The 18,163-nt window shown below is 38.6% G+C and overlaps 1 protein-coding gene across 1 annotated transcript; it reads left to right on the top strand.

Annotated features, from left to right (window-relative positions):
* The first annotated feature begins 7 nt into the window (after positions 1-7).
* On the top strand, positions 8-12,671 carry AGR3 (anterior gradient 3, protein disulphide isomerase family member). Its single transcript, XM_056335549.1, has 8 exons — positions 8-1,900; positions 4,437-4,569; positions 6,669-6,732; positions 8,028-8,080; positions 8,731-8,807; positions 9,059-9,122; positions 10,159-10,242; positions 11,189-12,671. The coding sequence occupies exons 2-8, from the start codon at positions 4,464-4,466 to the stop codon at positions 11,236-11,238; spliced, it is 498 nt and encodes a 165-aa protein (XP_056191524.1). The 5' UTR covers positions 8-1,900; positions 4,437-4,463; the 3' UTR covers positions 11,239-12,671.
* Positions 12,672-18,163: the final 5,492 nt, after the last annotated feature.

The raw sequence follows: 18,163 nt of genomic DNA on the forward strand, positions 1-18,163 counted from the left end.
TAATACTTGGTTGGTAACTACACAGACTGGTGATTTGAACACCAGGCAGCACAACTGGTGGCTGGGATGGAGGCACCTTTGCTAGCATGAGCTCTGGCTTCACACTCAGTTGAGGTGTGGATGCTGAACACATGCAGCAGAAAGCAGGGACAGAGAGCTCATAACATCCCACCTAACAAGCACTGATTGAACAGGTATAGCGAAGGCATCCAGCTTGCATTTACAAAGTATTACAGTAACTGTTTTCCAGTATTAAACCTTGACAAGGTCTATTTGACCAGGACTGCCAATCTCTCCATGGCAAGTCTGACAAAGGTTGAAATCCTGATCTTCAAACGTAAGACAAATTGCTGAATATCATGCTGCCAAAGGACCCTTGCAGGTAGCTCAACACTAATTTTAATCTGTTTGATTGAATGTCTGTCCCTTTACTCCTTACAATAAGAAATCCGTGCAGCGAAGAATACAGTATCTCAGGGCTGAATAACACAATATCTTGGGGTGGAGCAGCAATACGCTTCAATACACTTGGAAAAAAATCTGTATTTCTAACTACTTAATGTTCTGTAATTAGTTGAAGAGTAAGAAGAATTGATGCTTCGTTGCCTGGAATTGCTGTGTGAAAGCCCAAAGTTTGGATGGAGGAAGGTCCTTTAAATCACTTTTGGTTTGGCATCAGATAGTCTTTCTTACATGCTTAAATATAAATGAATAAATGCATTATAGTACTTTGATTTAAATATCTGCCGCATTTCTTCTGTGACCAAACCACATTCCTTTCTTTTTCATCCATTCCAGGAGCTAAGTGTACTATGGATTTAAATATAGTTACTATACTTCTTTAACTGGAAATGCAAGTTTGAATTGTCCATTACAAATGTCAAAGATAACCTGGCCCTAAAAATACAGAAAGTTACATTTTGTATTTTTTTATACAAAAATAGTTGATAATGCATAATACAAGAACTGTATGTCGTTAATGTTATACATGTCAGTAACAACAGACATCAGGAGACCAAAACGTTAAAGACAAATAAGAATACAGGCTACACATGAAAAGGAGGAGGAAAAAGTGTAACCATACTGTCCATACAAACAAATATACGGAAGAGGAAGAACCAAAAGAGGATTGCTTCTGATTCTCTTGCAAAAGCTATCCAAGGAGGAGGGAAAAGGTGATCCAGCTAATTCCTTCTTTGTGCAAAGTCGATGAATAAAGCACTTTTGCTGTATTAGTCAAATTAGGTCAAAATTATATCAAGCACCATGTCCAAAGAATCAGACCATTTTCAAACTACAGCTCGCAGAAGCAATAATCAAGTACTTTCAAACATATTCTTTAAATCAATAGTTTTATTTCCCCCTCAAAAAAAAGTTCATTTTATTTGTTAATTACATTCCTCTACACAAAGTAACCCTTGTGTTTTCCTATTAGGTTCATACCTATCTTCAAGCACCAGTGAACCCAGCCATTCACTGGGAACAAAAGCACCTACAGTTCCAGCTTTCATTGGTGGTTTCCTTTTTCACTGGACACAAGCCAGACTCAAACTGTTTGAGGGGGAAGCAGCAGACACACATAAGCCGCTATTTATTTGCAATCTTCATACAAGACACCTGATACAAGCCAAGATGAAGAGAAATCCAGGGATTCAATGCATAAGAATGGGAACTCACAAGAGCGAAAAGTTGGAGGGATGGCAGAAAAGGAAGGGGGAGGGTGGAAACACATGAATTTGATTTTCAGCTAAGGTTCCTCTCATTTTTTTCCCAGGTGAATGTGCTGTTGTTGCTACGCAGAGACCTGGGCAGCTCAGGTGTTCTGTGCTTAAATCACACTGATTTTTAACTGAACAGCTCCAGAAAAAGGACCTTCCGTCAGGACGATTGTTCGCTGCTGGTGAGCAAGTATTTCTCATTCTTAACTTTTCTTTAGTACAGCAATGAGGTTTGGTTGACAAATGTGTTACAAGACTAGTTACAAAAAAAAAAAAAAAAAAAAGGTGATAGATGCTTAGAGATCAGCTAGCAAAACATTTGTTCTGACAGAGAAATGAAGGCAATCTATATGGTGTTGGTTGTCATTTTTTCTCTTTTAATCAGTTAACTAACACTGAATCATGTAACATCAAAAATTCAGAATACCGAATTTAAACTGCCTCCAGCTACATCGCTATAAATTATCCTTCCAAAACCTTATTGGTCTTCAATAGGATGAATCAATTATTTAAACTTCAGATAATTAGTGCAACCTGAAGAGATTTGCACTTTGATTATTTTAAATGAATACATCATGAAAGAAAGAATTGATTCATGCATTCCATACCTGCGTTATAGAGACATTATCTGGTGTGATTTCAAAGCCATAAGTATTTATGTTTAAATAGCATTTTAACATGTTAGCATAGATGCTAGATTTCATTATTAATTTCTGACAGGTAAACTGATACTAAAGATAGTTATTAACTTTCACATAGAATTGCTACAAATACTCTGTCGCCAAGAGTATAGTAGCAGGGTGCAATGATCTGCTTTTGCTGACTGAAGTTAGTGGTCTGCACAAACATAGGGAAAATTTGAATGGAATTTTTATTACAAAAAAAAAATCCTCATCCCCCAGACTTAACTAAAAGTCATAGTCTCTCTTTAAGAAACACTGGAAAACTTCACACTCTCTTATTAAACATTGATAAACACCAATCATCAAATTAATGTGCATAATTAGTAAGCCTCAGAGGACATTCCTTTCTAAAACTCAATCAACAATAGGTAACATGAACAAACCTAAAGAAGTTATGTGAAACACAGAACAACTCTGGAGTTGTGATGCCATGTGAGGGGAAAGGGAACTGTTGTGGACAAGACTGAGGAGAAAAATGTTACAATGATCAATTATGACATATCGGTTATTAATTTATGATTAATTTATTGTTGATAATTAATAATGCATTGAATATTTTAGCAATCTAGGGAAATTTCTGCAGAAATACAAGATTCTTACTATAAGATGATACTTTTTTTCTTCTAAAATTTTGCACATTTTAATATGCAAATTGTTCACCAGCCACTTGAATAGAATGCATTTCTTGTCTTGAGATTGCCAGTTATTGAAAGTGGCATTTGAATTCGTTCACTAGAATTTGAACTGTTAACAGGGATGTTAGTGATGTTGAGATTCGTTAGAGTAAGGATAAAAGCTGCTGCACTTTTCATACCTCTCTGTCCTAAGGAGCACAAAGCATCTTCTTTGCCAGTGCTCAGGGCTGTAGCTCCATATTGGATATCAATTTAAATTCAAGTTTGAAATTTTCTTTATCAGTACAGGCACAAGTGCTTTGAGAGGCGTTATTTATTTATTTATTTAAATCAAAGCACTCTCTCAACAGGTCATCCTGGTAACTCCTAAAGCTCAGCCTCTGAAAAACGGAATCTTCAGTGAGAACTGATAAGCCAACTGGATGGTATCCAGGGCTACATGATTTATATTTTTAACTTAGTTCAAACCACCCAGTCATCCACCTGTACATCAAAGCTTTAATGCCTAAAGATGATTGTAGCAGGTAGAAAGAAGACTTACCAATTAAAAAAACTTGGCTTTGTAATGCTTTTTCTCAACCATTTCTTTTGTTCTCTGACTTTTACCAAGACCAGTAGTTACTGCATTTCTTATAATGATCTTTGTCAGGAACAGAAGCAAACATCTTCAGAATACTGAAACAGCCAGGAGCACAGATGGATTGCTTTATTCAGCAGGAGTTGAGCTGAAAATCAGTTTTTAAATGTCATGAAGAACGGGGAATTTTTTTGACTTTTCATTGTGAGAAACAGCTGGAAACTTCTTTGATGTTCCTCTTACCATCTTTAACATCCTGGTTCACAGAGTGCAGGCTAAAAAAATGATGGCAATTTCAACATTCCAGAGGGATTTACCAATTTAAAATGTATTATACCTGGAGGCAAATATTGTTCAATATTTCTATTTTATTGAGGATATCATGAGACATCTTTTGACCAAAAAAACTACTATCCATAAAAAAGATCCTATGGTGTTAGACTTCACTGAAATGAAAAAAACTAACAGAAAACAAACCAACTAGTACCACTGACTTGAAATTGTCACGATCCAGTATTGCAGCACTGTACTAGTTTGTAAGAATCAAATACTGGGTGACCAAAAGTGAACTGAAATGAACTTTGTGCCCCTGATCACACTGTAGTGAGAACCATCCCCTGCAGCCTAATTTTGAGAGCTGAAAGCAGTGTTGCACGATAAAAGCCAGCACCTCCATTTTGCATTTTTTGTACAAAGAAAGGCATTTCTAGAAACAACCAAAATTGTCTCTGTAGCATAGATTGTTAGGATACCACTAACACATTGATTTACACTGTGCCAGGTGACAAATCCATGGGACTAAAGCTGTTGCTTTGTTTTCCAGTTTCCTTGCTGCATTGAAAAGGAAATAATGCTCCACTCAACACTGGCCTTGTCCCTCCTGCTAATTGCAGTCTCTTCCAACCTTGCAATGGCAATCAAAAAGGAAAAACGAGCACCTCAGACACTGTCAAGAGGTATTGTATATTTACAGTATGTAGTTACCTCCTTATCTTACCACGTAGGTCAGCAAATATTTTTATTTAGGATGTACATGGAAGCACTCACTAAGGTGTGTTTCTCTAGTGTTAAGTGACACTCTAAATAGTGCATCTTATTCCATGCCATTTCACTTTGTCAGTTTGTTTTTAAGGAGATGGCTGAGGGCCTCATATAAGCTGCATAATTTATATAACTCACAGTGACCCAGTAGAAGCAAACAACCTAAACTGAGCCTATCAAATCAGGATGCACTTGGAGAACTACCAGTGAAAAATTATTCTTTCATATACTATTTAGAAGATACTTTGTTATGGTAACTTACTAACTACTGAAACACTGTTTCATAACTTTAGTTGCTATGACACATTTTTTCTACAGACCCATTTTTATACACAGAAACCCAGTTTGAGTGAATAATTCACTTCCTTGTGGTGCACAGTTTTCAACCTGGATGTTGACTAAAGACCCTATTTTAAGTTATTTATGTCTGATCAGTCCTTAGAAATACAAGCAGAGAAATAGCTTACCAAGGTCTTTCCCTCTTCTCCATCTTCCCTTTCCTTTTGGGCCTATTCACCCCCAAAAAAATCTTCAACTCCCTTCCTGACCTCTTCTGCAAGCTACGCAAAGACTGCTGACCCCATAATTTGCTTCTGAGAAGACATCTTCCCATACAACGTGCTAAGAAAGCCCTGCCTGTCACAGAGGTCCCATCTGAGCCTAGTTGCTCAGGGACCACTTGGCAAAATCATGCAACACCCAGACTAACCAAAGAGAAATTGCAAATCACTCGTCCTAAGTGGTATCCCTAGAGAAAGGTTATAATCTGTCCAGTATCTATTGCCTCTCTTGCCTGGACCAGGATTTATTTTTCCCACTAAGCCCAAATGCATAAAAAGACAACAAAATCCCTTCAATTCTGGCAATTTTGAAAAAAAAAATACTCACAGAAAGCAAGTGCCAGTTTTCTCATTCTGATGTCAGGCCTTTGGGGATGCCTTAAGCGCTTTGCCTATAATTCTCACAGATCCAAGGGGAACACTTGAACCTGCTGTAAAATGACCCTTGCTGACTCTTCCGTGCAGTTACGTACGCCAGCAGCTGACTTGAGCCAGGGCTGGGAATACGCTGGCCAACACGCCAGAATCCCACCATCAACCAAACAGATCTGTATCCAAAACCGAGTGACTTGGTAGCATCACAAACAATTGTCCCATGAGAAAGCTAACAACAAATCCCTGCACAACCAGGGCTGGTCCAAGCGCTGTGCAGGCAGTGTAGAAGAAACAGAGCCTTGACTTGGTCCAGATCCAGAAGCTGTTCTACAATTCCCGTGAGGGCTGTCATGAATGGAGCAGCACTGCCTGGGAGGCAGGGATCTACTACACAGGGGCCGGCATCTTTGGGATCGGAAAGCATGGAACCAACTGTAAAATGTGCTATTTGAGATCAGTACATCACCAGCTATGGATGAGCTATGAAGCTGATGTTTTATTAGGATTTTGGTTTGGTGGACATTTTTATTTAACAGCCATTTTTAAATTAGATTATTTAATTAAATGAAGTATTCACAACTCCGAGAATTAAAATTCATTACTCAGGACTTAAGTTTATAACCCAAGACTTTTCTAATGACATTCATATTAAAGCTGATCTTATTTGAGCTGTCTTTTTTTTTTTTTTTTTCTCTCTCTTATAAGCACACTTTCTCTTTAAGCCCCAGAGTCTACATGAAATATGGAGCAAACAATATAAAGATATAAAGGATTTGGGTGCTCATTTAGGAATCTCTGAGTATTTAGATAGACATCTAACAGGTTTGCCAAAGGACTTGCAAACTGGACATGCAAGCAGCTGAGGGTTTTTGGGGGGGTTTGGTTGTTTTGGTAGGTTTTTTTAGTCTTCCAGTGCATCTATCAGGAAATGTAGAATTAGCATATCCACAACATTTGGGAACCTTTGACTAAAAACCTCATATCTGATTTGTATACAACTATTGATAAATATTAAAAAAAAGGAAATTTTTATAAGTTACTTGTCTAACCACTAGTTAATCCTTTTGTTATATTTCCAGGGTGGGGAGATGAAATTACCTGGGTACAAACTTATGAAGAAGGGCTCTATCAGGCAAAAAAAAGGTAAGAGATTAAAAAAAAGTTTGCAAGACAAAGCTGTTAATCAGTCACGCCTGAATGTACTGTAATGAAACAGAACCAAGAAACACCATGACAGCTGATCTGCACACCATATAGTTAAATACAACAGATTTTGTGGCTATAAATAACAGCCGTTGTAGGGGTCTGAAGAAACACCATGGGGTGATACTTTAACACTGTCATTTCTTTGTCACAACAACAGTGCTGTCATTTGAATAAGCATTACTAAATAGATATTATAATTTTAAAAATACAACTGTTCTGGTTTTTTTTAGTATCATGTACCGTTGATTACTTCCTTATTCAACAAATGGAAATTGGTTATAATTGCTCTTGCATGGCATTCTACTGCCTCTGGTGTTTTCCCCAACACTTTATTAGTTGGCATATGTGCATGATGTACTCAGAGTTCTTTGCTATCTTTGTAAAAATGAAAGTTCCAATTTGAATCTTCTCTGGGACTTAGCTGAAAATATATATAGAATTCATAGCAATGCTTGTTTAAATCTCTTTTACAGTTAATTTAAGATCATAATACTGTAGCATGAGCTACTGCTAAATTGAAGGCAAATTATTTTTAAGACAAAAGTCAATTAATTTCATATACATTATGTGAAAAGGGCTAGGAACTGAACAATTCTTAACAGTGACAGCAGATCAAGCATTTGTAATAGATTTGCTGAACACTAACAGTAGATTAAAAGAAATACAGGAGAAAATTCAATGAATTGTTTTGTGTTTTGGCATCAAAAATATACAATTTTGGTACTTCACCACACTAGAGAAAATATGATTTTCTGTATATCTGCTCAAGAATGCTTTAAAACCATGAAAGTTTTTATGGGAAATACTTGATGATAAACCAAATTTTATAAAAATTATTTTATTCCAGTTCTTACAGATTATTTTTATTTTCTCAGTCATGTAGAACTTCACACCTAAGCAATATTAAATAACTCTTCAGTTTGATTATATACTAACTGGGAATGAAATGATGGCAAAACTGTTTTTTCTTTATTCTAGAATCTTTTACTTTAGAAAACCTATTTAGATATATAGAAACTGTTACTATATTTCATTCTTTTACAAAGGCGATATGTTCTTTTCCCTTGCTCAAAAATTACTGTAATTCTTTACAGAGTGTCTGTATGGTTATACTGTGGGTTAACATAAGATTAAACATAATTTGCCTTTTCCAGTCCACTAGTAAAATCATCCATTTGTATACTTGTCAAATGATCTAACTACATATTTTATTATTATTATTATTAATAAAGTAACAAGCCACTGATGGTAATTCATCATTTGGAAGACTGTCAATACTGCCAAGGTAATTTTGATTTTTTGAGTGTTAAATTTTTCTGAATATTTTTACAAGTAACTGCATCTATCTATATATTTACCTTGCACTTACTGAAAATTACTTAAAGAAATAGGTAAATGAAAATGTATTTGAAAAGTTAAGAATTTATTACCATAATTTACAAATACTGGACTATGAAACTACCCAACAAAGAACATGAAAAATACTTAGTGCTGTTGTCCTGCTACCCCTAATGCAGCGCTCGTCAGTTTAAATTAGAATACACAGATTTGCTACTGACTCGTTGAACAGATTTAATATTGTTTGGCTCCCCTGAACTGGTAACTAAAGAAGGGAAAGAGGACAGGGCTGCTGAAATCGATCTAATAAGAATTTTCTGAGAATAATGCACTTTTGTCAAGCTGAGACATGGTATCAGTTGAGACGACAGGCTTCATAAATAAATAACAGAAGAGAGCTTCCACTTTCATAGCTGGGAGGTTGTACTGACATGGGTCAAAAAAACAAAAAGCAGTGATAGAGCCCCTAAGTGTCTCCTCAGGAATGCGAATCCGCAGAGACGGGAACAATGTGGCTAGTCTGGCCAACATGGTGCCTAAACACAGATGGAAAGGCAGAGTCTGAGACGGACTTCAAAATGATTGTATCTTTTCTAGCACTGAAGAAAGCTTTTGCAGGAAACGAAGAGATACAGGAAATGGCCCAAAATAACTTCATTATGCTGAACCTCATGGTATGAAGGGTATGGGGTGGTTTAGCTGGTATCTTTTTCTAGCCTGTGTTTTCTCTTCCTTTGTCTTGTGTTTTCATGTAATTTTAGCTAAATATCTCTGGGATTTCAGTTACATGCAAGCACAGGCATTTGTGCCGGTGTATCCACGCACAAGTAGTACCTTTTTTGGTTTTGTCCTCTGGTACAAGGAAGTACTACTTCAGGAAAATTTACAGAACTATTGTATTAACAAGCTTTAATTTCCCTGCCAGCATGAAACCACAGACAAAAACCTGTCACCTGATGGACAATACGTGCCTCGAATCATGTTTGTAGGTATGTACCTTCAAAGATGTGATATCTGAATCTATGGCAGTGTTCTCCTTTGGAGACATCAAAATCATTCATTTTGCAAAAGGAAAATAGCTCAAGATTTATCATTACCATGGCATTAGTCTGAAACTTGGCAGATCTGAGTTCAGTTCTCGCTCTGTCACAGGCTTTGGCCCTCGTAAACTTCCTCAGATTACAGATATGTTCTGGAGGGTACTGAATTTGTACCTGGTGGCAAGATGCTTAAATATCTGTTAGCATCTGGGCTTTTGCTCTCTGTGCTTCTTGCTAGTGCTGTTATAAGACAAATTTTATTCTGAACAGTCTGAATATAGATGTCTACAGTACGGACATTACCACAGAGCAAGTGAATAATCAGTGACATCTAAGGAATGATTTATCCCATCATAAAAGTGACTTCTAGAATAGATCAAATGAATTACGCCCCAGAGTGCCTGTTCCTTTTTACTGACTGTAGAGGGAGCCCAGAGTGAGTAGCTTTGTGGTGGCATCCGAAGTTAGGTAAGATGAAGCCCACAGTCAGACTGATGTAGTAACAGAAGTCAGTTAATTGACAAAAAGCTTGGAAGGAGAACTGGGAAAAAAGATGTCCACAACAACTTGCTCCCATGATGGAAACATCAGGAATCACAGGATTTTCATTCTGAAGGTTCTAGGTAGGTCATGCTAGTACTGCATTAGATAAACTTCACCCTCATTATGTATGCATCCAGTCAAATTAGCCTTTCCTGATGTAACCCCAGAACTTGTAAAATAGGGGATTTTTCTTTAAATATGGATGAAATGTTGTGTAATCTATCCCTTAAAAACAGTTGCATAACATACAAAGAAGCATTAGCTTTTGTTCAGGATTCCTCCAAGTAAAGAGACGTTGGTTGGAACAGTGTAATGTCCTCGTAATTGCCTTGTTGATGAAATCAAAACCTCTCAGAAACAGGGCTGTCAAAGTAGTGCCACAGATATCACCTTCAGCTGCTGTGGGAATGGAAAGCAGTGTTCAATACCATTACTTTTTCAGACCCGTCTCTCACAGTAAGAGCTGATATCACAGGAAGATACTCCAACCGGCTTTACACTTACGAACCACAAGACATCCCATTCTGTAAGTGCCCCCTTTGATGTGTTACTTTGCATTTCACATTGTAAGTAGCCAGATATACCCCATCCCAATCATTTGGGCTTGAGAATCCATTAGGATCTCAATGTAATGAATAAAGGCTGTGTATCTTATAAATTATAATAGCCTAATCCAGGGGTCCTCAAACTTTTTAACCAGGGGGCCGGCGTGCAGATGCAGTGGCAGGCAGTCATCTGCGGCTGCTTGGTTTCCCCCCAACCCCCGGCGGGGGGGGTCTGTAAATACCGGGGGCCTGATTGAGGACCCTGGGGGGCCGTATCTGGCCCGAGGGCCGTAGTTTGAGGACCCCTGGTTTAACCTGTTCTAGCAAAACACTTAGGCACACCTATTGTCTCATTTAATTTATTGGAACTACTCAGGCAAGAAAAATTGAAAGATATGGGTGAGAACTTTCAGGATCAAGATCTGAGCAATGTACTGGAGAGTGGTGAAAGTCACTACACTCAAAGGTATCCAACTACATAATGTAAACAGCCAGTGGTGGGAGGGAATCAGTAAAGAAATGCTGGTGGTTACCTGGGTACCACCTAACACCCATATTTCAGAAAGGAATGTGATTTTTCAGGTTGAGCTAGTCCCTACTCTACACCATCTATCTGATACCCATGCAGTATCTCACCACAAATATGCACATCACATCTGATTACCAGGTTTGCTGTTGAGAAATGAGGGAATTGAAAAGAGTCTTGTCAAATCCCTTTAAGTTAAACATTTTGATTCATGAAACTTTTTACCTTCTACTTTAGTATCAATGCCAGAATTTTCACAATAGAAAGCTCTAAAATATAATGTGACCATAAACTAATTTCAATGTGAACAATTTACTAATCAAACTAGGTGGTGGGTTTTTTTAATTGTACAAGTGCAACTTTAAGTACATTTTTACAGTTCTTATTTATTTTTCTTTCAGTAATAGAGAACATGAAGAAAGCACTGCGCCTCATTCAGACAGAACTGTAATCAGCAACAGTGAAATGACCATAGCTTCTGAGAGGTGCAGCTGCACCTCTTTGTCTCTACTAGCATTTTGAACTCTTGCCAAGCAACTTTGGTATATCAGATTTCATAAGAAAATTCTATGTACAATTTGAAGAACTAACACAGAAAGACTATCATATGTCCATTTGGAAAACAAGAGGAGAAATCTATTACATATTTTGAAATTAGTTATTTGAATAACTGAAAGTGATGGTTATAGGCGCAGTAACTTTGAGCTGTATTTTGTCAATCCAGCTATGACTTTGATAAGTCAGCTATGACTTCTGACCAAGAGTTATAACCAATCTTTTTGATGTCTATTTGCAATTTGTTTTATAATTTAATAGCTGCATCTCAGCTCCCAATTTTTATTTTTATTGCACGAAGCTTGTTAGTCATTAGTGTCCCTCTGCCTTTTGCACTTATTTCTCATTAAAGGAAAAGAAACCTTGCTGGCAAATCGGACAGGAAGGCTCTTCCTATAGATTTTGGAATAGCTTACATAGAAAAAAAACCCAATGATCTGGACTCAGCCTTCTTATGTATAATTCTTTCAATGTAATTCTGAAAGCTGAAAACAGAACAGCCATGACATTTCACGCTGAGCATGTGGTCTCAGTGAGGTGATAATCATCAAATTGCACATACAGGTTTTACTAAGATAAAGATACAGTGAAGCAAGAAAGATGGAAGGAGATAGCCCCAGAACTCCACTCCTGAGGCTAAGTGATGCTTGTAAAGTCTGGTATGGAAAAAATGAGCAGGCTTGTCCTAGCTCTTTTCATTTAAATGGCAGTAAGTCAAGTGAAGCTCATCCCAGGCCATTCCCTCTCTTTCTGTAGCATCCCAACCCAGACATCACAGTGGTAGCTTACTGAGGGGATCTCTACATACAAAGTCTTCACAAAATTTCCCCAGGATCACCACAGGAAAAGGCAGACACCTGTTTTGAGTAAAAAGCTGAAGTTAGTTGAAATAGTTTGTTATCCCAGAAATGTGCTTTTCCACTAGAGCAAGATCATGATTCATCCGCAGTAAGAGCATGTATGTTATATTATGTGCAAAGGATCAGTGTCACTTTTTTGTCTACATGCCATTTCCTACAATCCTGCCCGTATACACATACAAAAGATGAAGCAAGGATCTTTGCAGGACATCTTTGCTAATTTACAATACCTAGTATTAATTTGTCATAAATGAGTTATATTGCACCTATCTATGTCTTCATAATTATGTAAAATTTGGATATAAGCGTATATTCCAACAGTGGTGATAAATGACTTGTAGTACACTAACAGAAAAAAAAAAATCTTGTATTAGTCCTTAACAATACATTTTCATAATCAGTGAAATGATTTTTTAACCTATGGGAAAATGCTAGAACAAAATTAAACTGGTAATCACATTCCTTTGAATTGTGTTTAGCTTTACTCATTTATGTCTGTATCTATTCCAGATTTGGCAACATTTTCCAGTCTGTGGGCATACCATCTTTCAGGCACACCAGACACGTTCAGGAGAAAGGAGTGTGAGCTAGCTGCCAGAGATGGCACAGGATAGCCATGGCAGCACTTTCAAAATAGGGTCAAGAGCAGATTTACTTCAGAGAGAAGCACAGCACAAAATAACTTTGGAAATAATTGAGTATGGCACATTCAAAATATTACCAAAAAGAGTAGGTGGGAAGCAGTGGGTCTTTGCTGTCTTTTTTTTTTTCTTTTTTTTTTTCTTTTTTTTTTTTTTTGTCAATTTGCAGGGGAAATTTTTCCCTCCATATATTCACTTTCAACACCAGCCGAGATCACAAGAGACATTGGCTTGAAACAACCTCTGCTCTAACTCAGACAGGAAATCAAATGCGTAATAGTCACACCACCAGCCAAAGCCTGCTTCACCTACTTCCGATTCGGAAGGCTAAGACTGCAGGCTACCTGGATGGGTATCTGAGGGAAGGCTGCACTTGTGGAAGTATTTGCACAGCTATGCTTTCATTGCAATGCACAACAAAACCTTCCCATATCAGATCTGGAAAGCAGCTGCAAAACAAGCCTGTTGTCCTCCCTTCAACTCCAGTAAATACATCTTTGTCCAATGGTATTTCTTTGGCTACTACTACCATTCCATTAATTGTAAAGATGACAGTGTCTGCCGTAAAAGACTACTGTCATGGATTACCCTAGTTGGTCCAGATATTCCATCAGCCTTTCTGTAAAGGAAGGGCATCGTCACACATACACATGCTGAAGACCATAAATACACTGAGGGATCCTTTGGGATTATACAGTGGAGGAGCACTTTGCCTCTTCTTTCCTGTTAAGTAAATACATGCACATCCATACAGACCAAACCCAGGGACAATGTCCTTTTTGTGCTGACTGCTGTGACTCCTCATACTGAAGTTCTATACAATTATTCTATACCAAAGAGAGGGAAGCCACAGTCACAGTCTGATATCAGACCACTGCACCATGTAACAGAAAGTGCAGGGGGCATCTTGTTAATGTATATAAATACCTTAAGGGAGGGAGAAAAGAGGATGAAGCCAGGCTCTTTTCAGTGGTGCCCAGTGACAGGACCAGTGGCAATGGACACAAACTTAAAAACAGGAGGCTCTGTCTGAACATCAGGGAACACCTTTTTATGGTGAGAGTGACTGAGCACTGGCACAGGTTGCCCAGGGAGGTTGTGGACTCTCCATCCTTGATGATATTCAAAAACCACCTGGACATGGTCCTGGGCACCTGGCTGTAAATGGCCCTCCTTGAGCAGGGCATTGGACCAGACGACATCCAGAGGTACATTCCAACCTCAATCATTTTGCAGTCAGCAGTCCCAACTCAGGAGCATTATTCAGTTGGATTTATAACTTCGCTGCTTTTAGGGAATTGTCAGCTAAACATACAAGTCACTGCTTTCAATGACTAGAAAACAACACTTGCTTGTTTAACTGACTGGAGCAAAACCGCAAAAACAAAATAATTCACAGCAACAGGGTCTTACTTTACTTTTACAGTTTAAACAGTCAGGATCATAGAGATGAGGAGTGGCCCTCACAGAAAGTGAATACCTAATAGGCAAGAGCTATTCCAGGATACAAGGACATGCTGTAGTCACTCAGAGATACCAAACTCAACCCATATCTCATGGTTGTCCTCAGTGAATTTACTGTACTGAGAAATCCTGATGTGTAGCCTTTGCTTTGGTTTCTCTGGAGACAACACATGTTGGCTACCCCCACTCAGTCATCCTTCACTGCTGATAACAATTGCTATCAAGATACACACTTGTATATATTTACTTTGGCTGGTGCAGCTTTATATTAAAGTGGAGAGTATTGTCACGCTTCCCTCTTAGCAGGATATCAAGTTAAAAGACTAGATACCCAAATGAAATACATCTTGGTCCTTACAGAAACACTGAACTCCTGTATATATCCTGTGCTGTACTCAACTTATTAGTAGTTGACAAGTAGCAACAAGGTATTAGCTTGCTTGATCTGAAAGGTGTATGTTTACTATTGTTTTAGAGAAATATTTACATACTTAGGGATTACATTTGGGTCGCTTAGAAGCATAGAATCATTTAGGTTGGAAAAGATCTTTAAGATCATCAAGTCCAACCGTTAACCCAGGACTGCCAAGCCCATCACCAAGCCATGTCCCTAAGTGCCACATCTACATGTCTTTTAAATACCTCCAGGGATGGTGACTCAACCACTTCCCTGGGCAGCCTGTCCCAATGCTTGACAACCCTTTCAGAGAAGAAATTTTTCCCAATATCCAATCTAAACCTCCCCTGGTGCAACTTGAGGCCGTTTCCTCTTGTACTATTGCTTGTTACTTGGGAGAAGAGAAGGACAGCCACCTCACTACAGCCTCCTGTCAGGTAGTTGTAAAGACCCGTAAGGTCTCCCCCAAGCCTCCTTTTCTTCAGGCTAAACAATTCCAGTTCCCTCAGTCACTCCTCACAAGACTTGTTCTCTAGACACTTCACCAGTTTCATCGCTCTTCTTGGACAAGCATCTGCCTTGTTGGGCTTCCCCCAATTCTTCCCCATAAACATTCATCCTTATCATCACTAGCATTAAGCTCTAGACAATCAAAACACTCCCTAACATACAGGACTAGCCCACTGCCTGGCTAGCCATCCATTGCAGCACTCCAGTTGTGCAAGTCATCCTACCATGATGCCACCATGATGGCAACTATATCATAGTTTTCCTGCTGCACAGTGGCTTCCAGCTCCACCTGCTTGTTGCCCATGCTGCATGCATTGGTGTAGATGCACTTCAGTTGGGCTATTGATCCTGCCACCTTTTTTGAGGGAGAAGCCCTAAGTCCTACATGACCATTTTCAGGCACTTCTGTGGTTTCTAATATGTCAATAACCCTTGCAACCTTGCTGCCACATGGATCTCCATCCCCTACCTCCACTGAGACAGCAGACTGAAGGACTTTGCTAGCAGAGCATCCCTCAAACATCCGCATGCTGCCCCCAGGCTTATCCCTAATAGGTTGGTTTTAGCTCCTTCCCCTTTCAAACCTAGTTTAGAGAAAGCTCTTTCTTCTTTTAGTGGATCCATTCATAAGCAAAGACATGGCTGTTAGGAATCCACGAAGCTGGAATCCCAAAAGATTTGTAATTCAATATCACAGTCCAGAACTCACCTGGCCTCAGAAATACTAAACTCCATAGTCTGACTGACCTCAGTGCTGTAAGAGAAAATAAATGGTAAAATTATCACTTACTCAGACTGTGGAAGAAACAAGTAATGCAAGCCCTGGGTCTAGAATTCTACTGTTGTTCTTCTTTTGGGCATTTGGTGTTGAGCCAGCAGGCAGGAGATTAACTATGTGAATTAAATAAAATGCTATATTATAAATAACAAAATTTTCAGAACAATACAATGATCAGTGACTTCCATTCTCAAATGAAAGTTAGCCTTAATATCTACACTGCAATGCATGTTACTTTAACATTTAAATAAAATCTGGATTAATTTCTGAAGGTACTATTGATACTGGTTGCATCTGTAATCTAGAACAGCATTTTCCTCTGCAGAAGTTTTCAACGGCTTTGACAAAACACTCATCCAAGCAGACAGCAGCCACTTTCCACAAATGCCACAGGCACATGAAATCCTCTGTGTCAGATAAGTTCTCTTTGCAAAGTGACTAAAGGGAACTTCACCCTCTTCTTTCCTTCCTCAAATCCCCCTAGGTCCCAAGCTGAAGTGTATTCTCAGCTATAGCCTTGAGAAATGAGACTAAATCTTCGTGATTCTTAAAGATTCAGTCCTTTTGGTGGAGCTAGATATTCAGGTAAAAACCACCCTGTATGTTGCACACACATTGTCCATTCACAGCTTAGTTCAACATTCATCCTTGATTTTAGAGCTGCTGCTGTATTTCTGCCTTCTCCCCTTTGAAGATTATTTTGCCAAGTAATACCTCTCCTGATGGAAAGAAACTCAGAGCTCAGATTAAAGTGTCATTGCTCTGGGATAAGATAATAAGCCTGTAGGCTGTGCAATGACAGACACAACATGATTCTTTCCCCTTTTTTCCTCTGAAATAAATAGCATGAGACACTACACCTTCTTTTCTTCCCTTCTTGTCTGCTGGCATGCCATGCAGCTTTATTCACAATATTAGTGGGCAAATTTTTATTCATACTCTTTACTTCCCTCTCTTAAGAAAGAGTGAGAAACTGTTCCTTTTGTTCCTTGGTTAACTGGCACTAAACCAACCACATTTATTTGACTTCCACTGTTTGGGTTAAAGCCAAAGGAAGAGAATAAAAGACTGAAAATATGAATGTGAGAGCAGAAGTTGTTTTACACAGAATAAATTCAGTCACAATGTAAGGACCAATAGCTGAGAAAGCCTACCTGTGTAGACTGTGTGCTTTTACAGAATTCATAACCTATATACTACATGTATGGAGGCTAATATTAACATGAGCATAACACAGCATCACTGGTGGAAGCACGTTTTGTATAAAGTTGTATAAACTGCTCCAAGTTTTGCCTTTGCTATGAATGTGACGCATTCCAGGAAGCAAACTTTATTGCTACTTGTTCACATACCCCTGCTTACTTTACTGTCTTGACATATCTGCTGTAATCAGACCAAGGGTAGTCAAACAAACGTGGACTTAACGTCAGTGAGGTGAGGCACAGGAATCCGAGAACTGACAGAACAGGATCCTCCCCTCTGTATCCGTCTCAGCCCAGAAAGGTGTTGGCTTTTCTAGGCAGATGGCTGATGTATTGGTCTGCAGACCTAAAGAATTTTCCTGTGTGCAAATATTTGCGCTTCACCAGAACAAAAGAAAAGCCACCGTATCTTTGTGTACCATGGAGGTGAGAGACTTTGGGACACCTCAGCACTTAAAATGCAAAAGTAACTTGATCTTGCAGAATAAGGCTGATATACTTTGGATTGTTTCATGTGCTACACATGTTCTTGCCAAAGGGGGACACAAAGAAATTTCCAAATGCTGAGGTGACCTGCAGAGGATCAGCCATGTCACCAGTCTGCTGCCTTTTGTCTCTTCCTTTGTTTAAATGGATGCACAGATCCACAGTAAGAGTCAGGTGGAAACAAAAAGTCTCCATGGCAATTAAAAATTTCAAAAACACCAATCAGAAGGGGAGGAATATTTATTCCTCCACCAGAAAATCTGCGGGATTTGCAATCTACGTACTCGTACCTTTTCCTTACTGTTTGAGATGCTCATGCTATTTATCACTTACCGTCTTGGGTTGCTACTGTGTATTGTAAAGTAACTGACCCACTAGTCACTAAAAGTGGATCTATTTCAGCAGACCGTTTTCTTTCAAGAGGTATCAGATATTTGTTGATACCTTTAAAATAACAGAAGATAAACAAAAACACAGCTTCCC

Source organism: Falco biarmicus, chromosome 4 (assembly GCF_023638135.1).
Source record: "Falco biarmicus isolate bFalBia1 chromosome 4, bFalBia1.pri, whole genome shotgun sequence".
Lineage (NCBI taxonomy): Eukaryota > Metazoa > Chordata > Aves > Falconiformes > Falconidae > Falco > Falco biarmicus.